The sequence below is a fragment of the Stomoxys calcitrans genome, chromosome 4, assembly GCF_963082655.1.
Source record: "Stomoxys calcitrans chromosome 4, idStoCalc2.1, whole genome shotgun sequence".
NCBI classification, from domain to species: Eukaryota; Metazoa; Arthropoda; class Insecta; order Diptera; family Muscidae; genus Stomoxys; species Stomoxys calcitrans.
Window position 1 is genome coordinate 72,423,479 of NC_081555.1, and position 14,171 is coordinate 72,437,649.

The 14,171-nt window shown below is 35.0% G+C and overlaps 1 protein-coding gene across 5 annotated transcripts in view; it reads right to left on the reverse strand.

The window, feature by feature from the left end:
• Positions 1-2,196: 2,196 nt before the first annotated feature.
• The window catches only part of LOC106088562 (uncharacterized), a 37,308-nt gene continuing 25,333 nt past the window's right edge, over positions 2,197-14,171 (reverse strand). For 3 of the 5 annotated variants that reach the window (XR_009398131.1, XM_059367857.1, XM_059367858.1), the window contains exon 2: positions 2,197-2,578. Coding sequence is in view for 2 of the 5 variants with exons in the window: in XM_059367857.1 (XP_059223840.1) it covers positions 2,369-2,578 (210 nt within the window). In the remaining 3 variants the exon portion in view is untranslated. Of the gene's footprint in view, positions 2,579-10,017; positions 10,537-12,553; positions 12,762-14,171 lie in introns of those variants that run through there. The other 2 variants (XR_001221472.2, XR_009398132.1) reach the window with 2 other exon arrangements.

Below are 14,171 nucleotides of genomic sequence, written 5' to 3' on the forward strand. Positions count from 1 at the left end.
TCACTAAAAAAAGTTTCTAAAGATCAAAATAAAACAGACAAATATGAACAAAATATTTTAAGCCAAAGGAAATGTTTGTCTAAAAAGCCGGAAATTGATCATCTTTTAAATAAATTTGCTAATCTTCGGCTCGTATCTTTCAAATTAGGACAACAATTTTTTCAGTGTAGCTTCCATATATGTATATTTGGCTTTTGTGAAAAATTTTATTGATCTTTCATCAGATCTAAATAAATATAATGCTTTTACATATCGTTTAAGCAATATGCATTGTTGCCAAGTCACAACTTTTTAAGCCAAAGGAAATGTTTGTCTAAAAGGCCGGAAATTGATCATCTTTTAATTAAATTTGCTTATCTTCGGCTCGTATCTTTCAAATTAGGATAACAATTTTTTCAGTGTAGCTTCCATATATGAAAATCTGGCTTTTGTGCAAAATTTTATATATCTTTCACCAGAACTAAATAAATATAATGCTTTTACATATCGTTTATGCAATACGCATTGCTGCCAAGTCCCAATTTTATTCTAACCCTTTAAAAATATTGCTGGAAATTTTCCATTTGGTATCTAAGTAAGGTGAGAAAATTTAAATTTGAGCAGGTATTCATACATAAGAAGAAGACAAAAGGGAATGATCTACAATCATATCCATTTGTTCCTTCCTTTTACAAGAATTCGTCTGCAGACCTGAAAAATACATCCACATTGGCTCAACATAAGGCCTTCATAATAATTATGTTATTACCTTAAAGAAATAGATTACACAATTATTGCTTTTGTAATTTATTTTATTGTTACATCTTCCAATGTGGAATTAAATTTTAGTATTAAATGCATGCGGAGGATTAAGATAAAAACATTTTGTCTTTGTTAATTGACATCAACATTAAAAAATAATTTACGCTTTTTATTTAAGATATTAAATCTTATCTTAATAATTATAATTGAAATAAAAACACATTTGTGGTCTCCTACTTTTAAGTTTGGAAGCTTGTGTGAGTATCAAGATATGCTGTGGAGAGTCAAAGGCTTCAAACTTATGAATAGGGTCATTACCCATGTAATACAAGATGAGTAAGGTATTTTCTTTTGCCAGGTTTGGTTCTGGTAAATGCTTTTGGTGATTTGTTATCTAAACAGAATAAAGTGAAATAATTATTTTTCGAATTAATTAAAACAATTGTATCCAAAAATGGATACAATATGAAGGACTTGTTGTTGTATTGTTAAATATTTTTGGTTCTGGATAATGCTTTTGGTGAGTTGTTATTTAAAATAAATTTAAATGGAATAATTCTGCTTAAAACTAACGAAATGAGCAGTACTAATGTAACAATATTAAAATCGATACAATAAGGGATCTTCTTAATTCAAAAGACTTTTTGTTTTTATAAATACAAAAATAAAAATATGTACCATGACTCGTCAAAAAAATATAAAAAATAATATATATATATATTAAAATTATTATATCATAATGTATTTAAACATTAACGTGATCATGACAAAAGTGTCTATAACATAAAACAGTGATTACAGTAATACGGCCAAACCCGATTTTCCATACATGAAAATTGTATGTCAAAAGGAAAATGATTTCGGTATTTTGTAAAATGTTTACAAAAAATCGTCTAGTGGAACGTTTTTTGTCTTACAAAAAGGATAATAATTTTTTTCGAAAGTACAATTTGTAATGATTTAAAATGATGTCGAAAGACAACATTCTCTTTCATATGAAAGGAATTTATACTTCAATAATGTCACAACTAAAAAACTGTGAGATGTAATTAAAATTATGCTTAAAATTGATTTAAAAATTAGTGTGATAACATAGATTAGCATGCACCTCTCTTACTCAGATGAAGGGTTTGTTACACCAGCTTCAAATTTCATTTTGCTACTTTCCTCGGTTTGCCATTACTCTTCTTAATAACCTACTGTAGTTTTCAGATTTACTGCAATGTTTTAGAAAATTTCATTTAAATTCTAATATTTTCTAAAACATTGCAGTTTTGCAACCATTAGTGAAAATAACGAACTAATGATTGAAAGACTCAATGAGTTATTAATGGCAAAACGAACTTTTTCGAAGGAAGTATATAACTGTTGCCTAATGTTGGGATAAAGGAAAATCTTACAAGTCCTTTTTAAGAAGTGGAATAATTGTTTTCAAATATAGACGAATAGAAAAAATAATGTAATAGATAATATAATCATAGAACATAGGTTAGCTGAAGTACAGTCATAGTTTACAATCAGACTCATAATTTATTCCATTGTGATACCACAGTTGGGTATAGACCAAAGCAGCTGACGGAAATCGAACCCTCGTCCCTCGCACTGGTAAGTTGATTTCGCTAACAACTCAGCTAATGCGCCGCTTAGCATACAACTTCATCTGGTTAAAAATGGTATTTATGGCTACTGAAGCTATTTTTTCCGAAGATCCAAGATTTTTCCGCCATCCAATCAAATAAACGGGGATCTGAAATAGAGTTAACAAGCCTTTTAAAGACTTATAATTAACTCCACAAACTGGATCAATGAATTTCTCTCGTAGATGCCACAAATTTGTCTGAAAAAGAATAAAGCCATTAATAGTGTACAAAGAAAAAAAAAATAATAAATATAAAAATTCTTAAAAAAAATTTATATTACATCTTGTACTGTAAATTAAATTTTTTCAGAATACAATATAACAAAACTTTTAAGAATTTAATAAATTTTCAATGATTTTGAACAACATCAGATTACTTATTTAAATAATAATATAAAAAAAAAAACAAATAAAAGCGCGTTAAACGCCCAAGCCGAATCTTATATACCCTCCACCACGGATCGCATGTGAAAAGTTCTTTGAATGACTTTCAAATATATAGGATCCCAAGATGGAGGCCATCGTGGCGCAAAGGTTAGAATGTGCGCCTATAACGCCTAACACCTGAGTTCAAATCCCGAATGCTTGCCTCGTTTGTGAGATATCCTGCCATGTCGAAACTTCCAAATAGTGTCGCTATGCAACACGCCGTTCCGTCTCGGTATATTGAGCAGCTCGGACGAGTACGTATGGTAAACTGGGAAAGTGATAAGTTTTAAAACTTCAGTGCACAAATGCTGGTACGTCCAATGACAAAAATCATTAGAACAACACACAAATGGCTGCCAGGTATAAGAAAACACAACAAAAATTTCTAAAGCACATTTATTGCTTGATAACATTTACGCGATAAAGAAATATCCATCACAAAAAGGGTATTTAAATATGCGAAAACAACAATAACCAGATTCTGTTTCATTCATAGCATAACGAACACAGCACACCCAACCAAATTTGTTATTTAAAACAGCAAAAATGTTTGCTAAAACAGCAGTTTTTGTCTGCTGAAAATGGGAAAGCAGATATTACTGCTGATTCAGCATACATAGGGCTGCTGTATTAGCAAACATCACTTACTGCTATTTCAACCAAGAAAATCTGCTGTTTTGAATACACAAGTCTGCTGAAAAAGAAAAATTGTATGCTACTTTTTCCAGTTGCATGTTACTTGTTTCGATTAATTTAGGCATATTTTTAGAAATTTTGTTGGAAGAGTTGATTTTAATGTGGAATATTACTGTAAAGAAGCTAACTGATCCATCCATTGGTAAACATTTCGAAATGTGGCTGAGCTCGCTCGCTTTTTTCTGTATTGCCCTACTAATGTGCACATTACTGGCATGACCTTTTGTATCTAAATTTAAAGAAACAAGTAAGAGCGTGCTAAGTTCGGCCGGGCCGAATCTTATATACCCTCCATGTTCGCATCTGTCGAGTTCTTAGACGCATATTTCGAGGTGTTAAAAACAGAATGATGAAATTAGTATACCCCCATCCTATGGTGGAGGATATAAAAAGGTTATGGAAGTATATATTCAGTGGTGATTATAAACATCCACTGAGACACACATTTATATATGTGTTCTATTTTTTCTTCTGACATCCCCTTCTTAATTAAGCAGGAGCCATTTTTAGCAAAAAACAGACTTTTCAGCAGTTAGCCTGCTACTCTGAAATTGCAGTACTACTGCTGTAAAAGCAGAACTACTGTTACAAAAAATTACTGCTACTACTACTATTCAGAAGAAAGTGTTTGCTATTTTCACCAAATTTTTTTCTTAAGTGCAGATCAAAATACAAAACCATAATAGAGTTGTGCGAAAATGAAGGCTTTAAATATAATTGTGTATCATAACATCGAAATAAATCCAAATAAATTCTAAAAGAATTTGAATTACCAGCTGAGATCTGCTTATAGTTCGTAAAAATTTGAGTTAAAATATTTTACAACATTAAATTGAACTTGCCATCCTTTTCAAAATGCATAACGTTTGACGTTAAATTAATGTATGATTAAGTAATGAATTCCAAAGTAGATGGCCTAACGCAATAAATATGATTTCTTTCTATGATTCAGAAACCTACGACTTTAACATGAAATAAGAGTTTTTCCAGAAATCTCACCATTTTATAAAAATAAGTATTTTGTTTAAAAATAAGATCTTAGTGAAATTGCGGACTTTTGAAAGTCAATTTTCCCACAAAATTTGAAAATTTTTATTTAATTAGTTTCATTCGTCCACTTTAAGCCAAGCAAAAAGCATAGTGCTAGCTATTTCCTAACTCGTGCTAGTTTGTCTGAAACAGATCTATTTTTCGGTATTATTTCTACCCATTCGGCGATAATGGTTTAAATGGCCGATGCAATATGGGCGAAAATGAGAAAATGTGGCCAAATTCGATAAAAACTGCAAAAGTACTCCGATTTGGATGACATTTGAATCAATTGCAGAAGACATTGTATTTCTATTTATTTATTATGACATAAGGACACCCTGCAGTGATACAGGGTTCAACAAAGAATGTCAAAAAACTCGAAAATATAATGTTCTTGGCATCGTTTACGTTATAGGACTTTTGAGACACAAAATCAAATTGCATAATTTTTTTCTTGTATCGAAAGAACTCATCGTGATGAATAAAATTGAATTAAAAAAAACAAGCCTTATTTGTAGATTATATAGAGATATATTGGCTACCATGCCAATATAATAAGATGTTTTACCACATGATCTGCGATTTTTTGTCATTGAGAAATTAATTTCTAAGCAAAGTATTGAAGAACTATTGTTGAATCATGCCGCCTTCAGGCCTTAAGTTGCTGGTTGAAACCGCCTCTTCAGGGGAAAAGAGCCTCATTGGATATCAACGAAAGGGGTGAGCAGCTCATCGAATATTTAAGCTGCTGGTGAGCTGCTTATCGAATATATTAAACCAACCTTTATTACCAGGAACAGGCAGAAGATACTAGCTGTTACCTTTATATAGGTAGATATAAGGGGATGTATATGCGACTGGGAAATGACCACAGCTTATATGATAATCGTTATATAAGTTTTAGCCTTGGCGAAAATACTACTACGAGAAAGGCGGATTGGGATAAATTTCGGCACACATTCTGCACGACTATCCCTTCTAGACCATAAAAGGAATTGGAAACTGCAGAGGATATAGACATTATGGTCAAACGGATCACGAAGAACCTGAATAAACAACTTGTGTCTAGTGCCAAGCCAATTGACAAACAGCGACCGCCATGGTAGACCCCAGAACTGGTTGGTCTAAAGAAAGGCTGCATAAATAAAATTATTCAACAGGGCTAGAGCCACAAGGCCACCACACGATTAGGACGTCGGCTGAGCTAAGAAAATACAAGGGCGAGCTGAAAAAGGCTCAAAACAAATACTGGGTGGAGGGGTCATTTGCACACAAAAAATTTTAGGAAAAACAGCAAAAATGTTTGCTGTAAGAAGAAACAGCTATTTTTGCAAAACAGCAACATTTTCTGGGTAAAAGTTAAAAAAAGTCAAACATATTTCAAAAAACTTTATATTACATCTTATCAATTTAAATTTTACGGCCATATAACATAACATTTTTACCATTCCTGTTTTACAATTTATCAATTTTTAAACAACAGCAGACAACATGACAAATGTTTTTATTAAAATATGGCAAATGCCTCAATTGTTGTTAAGAATTAAAAAAAAATGTTTATGGATTTATTTAAAAGTTTAAAATTTTTAATTTTTTATCAGCAGACTAATTTCTTTGGGTGTAGGATTTTCGTCATCCTACCGACCGTTTCAATGTTCTGCAGTGTTACATGCTCGCTCGTCGGCGACCCCCTTAACTCAGACTGTGTGACCCCAAAGTCTAAGGTTTACCAAATTTATTGAAGCCAGTCGTCTACCTTCAATGTCAAATGCGTTACCCTTCTTCTTGTACTCCAAGACAGTTCGTGATCACACCGTCTTGGTTTTTATTGCTCTGATGGCCAGTTTACTGTCCGTAAAATTTTTCACATTCGATGTCCTCGTGTTAACACAACACCACCTCGTACATTCTGTGATCGCCCGGAGTGCGATTTTATAAAGGGTGATTTTCTAGCTATTATGTTTTTGTCAATACTGGTTTAAACAGCTCACGCACGTTTCGTGTTTTGTTTCACTGTCAAACATCTTCTAACTAAATTTTCCATGAACACTCCATTAAGGAACAGGGGATAATTCCCTCATAACAATAAGTGTAGTCCGATTAAAGTTTAAGCTCAATGATAAGGGGCCTCCTTTTTTATTCCGAGTCCGAACGGCGTGCCGCATAGCGACACCACTTGGTAAGAAGTTTTAATATGGCAGGGTAATTTACAAATGTAGCCGGCACTAGTAACAGGACAGCCAACGAAAAAATTTTCAATTTTGGGGTAAGGTTCAGCCAGAAGCACTGCAAGAGCTACCAATGCATCCAGAAAAAGTCACAGTTTGGTGCGGTCTATGGGCTGGTGGCATCTTCGAAGATGATGGGAATCGTAACGTAACTGAGAATGGTGACCACTACCGTGAAATTATATCCCACTTTTTTTGTCCAAAATGCAAGAGCTTGACTTGCATGACATGTGGATACAACAGACCGATGGACTTATTGAGAAGCGAGTTCGGGGAACATTTTATTTCACGTTCGGGACCGGTCAATTGGCCGCCTATATAGCACAATTTAACGCTTTTAGACTATTTTTTGTGGGGCTTTGTTAAATCTCTTGTCTATACAGACAAACCCGTTAAAATTGACGCATTAGAAGACAGCAGAAGAAGCATTTAAATATCATTTATGACTAATGAATTATTTTTTTGAATCCTTTAAGTCACCAGACCCGATGATGTATCACTGGTTGAGTTACAAGATGCGTCCCATAAACTGGCTCTTGGCTTAGGGAGATATACTATGCTATACCTGTGGTATGCAGAAACACAAAGGCAATTTTCAATTCAAAAGCAGGGCAACCTTACCACACGAAGTAGGCAAACATACACAGGCACTCGCAAAAAAATAATTCGTTTGACATAAAGAAAATTTTTGCCATGTAAACCTTCTGACTTGGACTTTGTTAAAGTACATGATTTTAGTTATAATTTTTGCAAGAGTTTTTGACAAACACTTAATTCCCTGACAATAACATTCATTCCTGGCATAAAGAACATGTTATTCGACGTTTCAACTTGTAGTATTTCTTTATTAATAAATTAATTTAACGCCAAATATTTAAAATGCATTGTGCATATAGAAAACGATGCCAAGTTCAGTTTAATGTTTTAAAATAAGTCAAACTCAATTTTTTATGAATTAGAAGCAGATCTCACTTGGTATTTCAAACTCGTTCATAATATTCTTGGAATATTTTCTCACAACTCCATTATGGTTTTGTATTATGATTTACTGTATTCGTTATGCAATAAATAAAACAAAAAATATTTATGGGAGTTGTTGTTTTTGCACATTTAAATACCAACTTTGTGGTTGATATTTCTTTATCGCGTAAAAGTTACCAAACCATGTTTTTGTTTTTGTATTCTTGTACCTGACAGCCATTTGTGTGCTCAATCAAAGCAAAAAAGGAAAAATGTTGTGTAAACAAGTGATGAACACACAATTGCAATCATTTTCAAGCCCATGGGCCTGCTTGGGATTATTTTCTTGTATACGTGCAAAGTAATGTGCAATAGTGTGTATAGTAGGTGGTTTAATATCCGCAGCCTCTTTCCAACCTAACCTTGCTTAAAGTTGTGGATCTAAAAAGATGGATCAGCAAAGGAACGCCTCCAGAAGGTGCAATGTCTCCTCTATTTTGGAATATGACCATCAACAACATATTATTGTCTCTGGAAGTAAAAGTGGTCGCGTATGTTGATGACGTGGCTATTGCGGTTAGGGGAAAGTTTTGCAGCTTTCTAAGAGATATACTTCAGCAAGCTTTACGTTCGACAGTGACGTTGGCTACTGAAAGTGGCCTAGGTGTAAATCCGTGCAAGATAGAAGTAGTTCCTTTCAGCAAGGTATTCAAGTTACATATAGTGGCACCTGTCTCCTTGAGAGGAGAGAACGTTCCATTTACTGAAAGCGCAAAATACCTGGGTGTTGTGCTAGAAAGGAAATTTAACTTCAAATCAAACTCTTTGGAAAGGCCAAGAATGGCAACTCATGCCATATAAGAAAGTTCTATGACAGTAGAGTTCGAATCTAACGTTGGTGTAAGGATCCAAGTATCTGGGCTACGTCTTGTCGTTCAGCAGGACGTGTAGATTGCGGCAATATAGGACTCAAATAAATGGTCTTTTGGGTATTGGCGTCGGGAGAGAGGGGCCCTCTCCTCGCAATATAAACAACACCAAACTGTAATGTAGGACGACTGAGAACATATTGTACTCAAATGAAAGGACGTGTAAGAGGGCGATCCCCTTCCCCCATCCTACCCAAAACAAAAAGGAATTATAAATAAGGATAGGGATATCAGGTCTTTGGTTGTAGAGTACCCTTTTTGGCCTCAAATTGGGTTGGACACAGGAAGGACCTGCGGATCTTTAAAAATGTGCTATCCCAAGTGGTAGCTTTGAAATATGATTTTAAAAGTTGATAACCAATACAAAAAAAATTATTTGTGTGGATCTGAACGAGATGCGTAGCCCTGAATGTTTGATCGCCAGCTTAAAAATGCTTAAAGAAAATCCATTTTCAAAAAGCCATTTTATGGTGTAGCTCACCGGGCCAGCTAGTATATTAATAAACAAAATTAATTTGTATGTAAAGTCGATTGATAAGATAGAGTATGACAATTTTTGAAATATTCACGAAATTTTTAAGCTTTTTTTAACTTTTTAAATTTGAAAACAGCAGAAAATGTTTTGCTGTTTTAGCAACAAATAACTGCTGTCCCATTTTCAGCAGGCGTTCTGCTGTTACAGCAAACATTCTTGCTGTTTTTACTAACAAATTTCTCAGAGTGTGTCACTTATCCTAACCAAACTTTTCATAATTTTGAATTTTTTAAACCTGAAATACATACACCGTAGCGCAGACGTTAGCATAACCTCCTATGACGCTGAACGCCTGGGGTCGAATCCTGGCGAGACCATCAGAAAAACTATTCAGACGTGGTTTTCCCCCTCCTATGCTGGCAACATTTGGAAGGTACTATGCCATGTAAAACTTCTTTCCAAAGAGGTGTCGCATTGCGGCACGCCGTTCGGACTCGGTTATAAAAAGGAGACTCCTTTTCATTGAGATTTAACTTGAGTCGGTCTGCACTCATTGATATTTGAGAAGTTTGCCCCTGTTCCTTAGTGGAATGTTCATGGGCAAAATTTGAAATACATACATATATACTCTGGGGGCCAAAATAAACATTTGGTTTGCAAGAAGGAGAAAGCAAGTGTGACCTATTGAAATCTTTAAGAATATACAAAAAACAAATTTTTATTCGTAAAAATTAATTTACACTCACACTTTGTAAACAGTCATCTACACATTTGGCACAATAAAATTAAAATTCTTTGGGTTTATGTCATAATGGTGCAAGTCATCCTAAGACTTCACGTTGTCTATGAAAGCATGCCAAAGAGATTTTATATGGTTATCGGGCTTACCTACTGATTTTATTCTATCGCCCATTATAGAATGCCGCTAGCTGATGTTCTTGATTCGCCAAACAAGTTTCTATCCAGATCATGGTGGTCAAGGTGACAACGTGGCCAATGTAGTGGACCAACAATCACTTTTTCCATTAGTCATTCACTTTTGTATTATATTTGAATTTGTCTCGGCGAACGTTTGTCATTAGGCATGGTTTTTTTTTATGCGTAGGCCGCTCCGAATGGTTCTTTCATCACTCACTGAACATATTAACACAATGCGTTGTAATTTTTTATTCAAATAATCTGAAGTGGGCCTAATTTGATTAAAACCAAATGGAATTTCGTGCTGTCCATTTTCATACTCCGTTCTCCGACCTTTTCTCAGTCACTGCTGATTGCACACTGAGACCATGACTGGTGGAAAATGTTCTCATATCGAGAATTTGAGAAGAACTACTTCTTCACCTGTTGTTGTGCGCAGGCGCACCTAAGTATATCAGGCAAATGGGAGCACAAGAGAGTCAGCACCACTCTTTTTACCTGGAGCGCATGGTGTGGACAATGTGAAAACTCGGTCGAAAAGAATTCACAAGAGAACACTAAAAACTTTTTATTTACGACTTTTACTGAGATAAACCTGTTGTCCCCATTGCCTCTGGCAACGGCCCACCACAAGGGTATAAACTTGGAAAATGTGCATACATGACAGCTCACATTGGAGAAAACACATGGCTACGAACACACACACACACACCTTTCAGGCATTGGTTGAATAGATATTAAGCGCGACTTAAAGAAAAAATTAATTAAAAGTCCAGTTTAAGTGCTAGTCTAAGCAAACACCGACTTATGTTAACCCTACCAGAATATATTGTTCAATTATGTGAAAAGCTGTTAAGAAGAAATTTAGATTTTTTTTTTTTTAAGTTACAAAATTTTAGTCAATGCATTTATTTTTTTATACATATACACTTATTTTCGATTAGGTTATCTACACAATAAATAAATAATATTCCACTGTGACATTTTGATTTTAAAAGTAAAGATTTTACTCACAAAGAGCAAGTAAAATTTCAAGACTTTGATTAACAAAGATACTGCAAAGCTTAAATTAGGGACATTGTGCTCGAAAATTGGGACAACATTATCTTCTTTTCTTAGTGGATCAGTTGAAATTGCAAATGAGCCAAATCCGAACCGACTTTCCCATTTGGCTTCTTCAACCCCTAGAAGGCGCATATCTTATCCGATTTAGCTAAACTTCTGCACAAAGGCTTCTGTTATGACTTCCAACCTATAAAACCTAGATGCCTAGATTTGACTAGCTGAGAGCATCCAATGAGCTTAAAAGAACTTTTGATTTCAGCTTAAAATTATATTTCTACAAAGAACATAACAAATGCCATTCTTGGGAGTTACATAGGATTCGGCCAGGCAAAAAATAATCCAATATTAATTCAAAAACATGTTTGTTCTAATACAAAATGTGAGTTTGTTATATTTATTCAAATTAAAAACAACTAAGGCGCACAGAAATGGTATTAAATTTGCCATCTAACGATCGGCAAATCTATCAACTATTTCTAACGCGATGAAGTCTATAGGTTAGGTTTAAGTGGCAGTCTATCATCAGACTCACTTAGACGTTGTCGTCCATTGTGATACAACAGGAACATTGGTATTTAGTTACTTCCGTTGAACCATTCAGATTGATTTAAAAAGCCTAACAACTTGCGAATGTTCACAAGGTTCTCAAAGAAATGAGATCCTAAAGTGCAACTGCTTCTGATTGCTAGTGCGGCACACACACACATTCTTCTTCTTCGATGTCCTCGCAGCTTCTGTAAAAGTCGTTGCTAAGAACCTTCAGTCTGTCAGCATGTTTTCCGATTAGACAGTGGCCTGTCTTGACGGACACAATGACTTAGACAGCAAAGCGGTAGTCCTCTTCAAGTCTAGATTAGGCCACATAGTTTTGGAAAGTTCCCAGTCCCCTCTTTGTGACCATCTATCAATCGTGGTTCTTCGGGCCTGGTCCTGAAAACTTAGCTTACAAGGCGCCAGAGGCATACCCACAGATTCAAGTTGCCCTGGAATGTGTGGGGTAGTTCCTAGTCTCGCATGCTCGTCCACTTTACAATTCCCTGGGTGACCCTGTGGCCCGGTACCCAGAACAGGTGAAAGATCTGTTTAGAAATACGATCTTCAGGGATTTAGTGGCTGCCTATCTGTCTGAGAAGATATTTATGCCAATCGTCGTTATGGCATTAAATAAGGATAACACAGAGTCCGTACCCGCCACATACCGAGTATGCTACATAACCTAGAAATCTGAATTTCTATTCTTATGCGACCGACTTTGGCAGCTTTCGCGATCGACTTGAAGAATTTTGCCAAGAAGTCATAAAGAATTTAAGGACGAGAGAAACGTTACCTTGTATGTGATAAAAACCCACCCCATTGATTTCAGTTTTAGAAGATAAGTATACGGAATATTTCATTCTTTTAAGAAAGCAAAAAATTTTAAATTTTTTTGGTTGGTAAAAAATATGCCTGGTGAGAACGGGTGGAGATATATCTTTAAATGGTTAAAGCTGAAGCGTTAACGAGATCTTGTGCAAAATTTTAAGGCCCTAGGTTGTCCAAGCAGGCCTCTAAAACTGCGGTATATTGAAAACTTGTTGGGGTCACTTCGGTATTTTGAGAACTTGTTGGGGCTGCCAAATCTACGTTTGTCGTCCGATTTCCAAAATTTTCTGAAATCGAAAGTTCAAATTGAAAAAAGTAAGAAAAAACGAATGAAAATATCTTCATAATTCTTTTCGAATTTTGCAGATAAGAGAGTTTTTAAAAACCAAAAACAAATGCTACACAAATTTTCAAAGAAATAACTTAGATACCCAAAATGCCCATTTTAAGCAAAGATAGTTTCCACTTCGGCAATACAATATACAAGTATAGGTAGGTGCAAAAATATTTTTGGGAGGTTTTCCACCATAGGATGGGAGTATACTAATTTCGTCATTCGGCTTGTAACTCCTCAAAATATTCACCTAAGACTCCATAAAGTATATATATTCTTGATCGTCGTAATATTTTAAGTCGATCTAGCCATGTTGTCCGTCTGTCTGTCGAAAGCACTCCAACTTTCGGAAGAGTAAAGCTAGCCGTTTAAAATTTTGCACAAATACTTCCTATTAGTTTAGGTCGGTTGGGCCATATCGGTCCATGTTTTGATATAGCTGCCGTATAAACCGATCTTGGCTGTAATTTTGTACAACGGCTTCATCTATGGCCTTTAACTTTCGTGTTAAACATGGTCTGAACCGGTCTATAGCATGATACGGCTCCTATATAAACCGATTTCCCTATTTTACTTCTTGATACCCTAAAAGGAGCAATTCTTATTCGAATTATTATAAATTATACATAATTTACACAATTATGTCAGAATCGGACTATAACTCGATACATCTCCAGTAGCATAGCAATTATTTTCTTTTATCCTTTATTTGCCCAAAAAGAGTTACCGGGAAAGGAACTCGACAAATGCGATCTATGGTGGAAGGTGTATAAGATTCGGGCCGGCCGAACTTAGCACGCTCTCACTTGTTCTTGTTTAATAAAAAAAATTGCCTATTTTGAAGTACATACGTTATAGCACCCGTTTAAGTTGGCGTATCATGTTCAAATTTCACTTAAAACGCACCTTCAATATGTCTCAAGGTATTTAAACAAGTTCTTTCAGTAAAGACTAGTCAATGAAAATTATTTTTTTTTTTTGACCAAAATATGCAAAAATACAATTTTTCAAATTTTTTGTCTAACAAACTGTACAACTTGAATGACCAGATGTGGACACTTTTTGCAGCAAGGTCGTTGTAAATTTCATCCCAAATCCAAATCATGCATTAAAAATTGAACCCCAAATTCCTTGGAAAATTCAAAGCACAAAACAGATCTCGGTCAAAATTGTAAAAAAATGAGCACTATCCAGCAAAATCGGACCACAAACGAAGATTTGGCAGTCCCAAAACAATTTCGAAATACCGAAGTGTCCGACGTTAGGGGTCTGCCAAAAAGCGTCCGGACAACCTAGGGCTATCCCACTCCGAGACGCCCAAAACTGGAAGTGATATTTTCTAAGGAATCCAATTGAATATTTT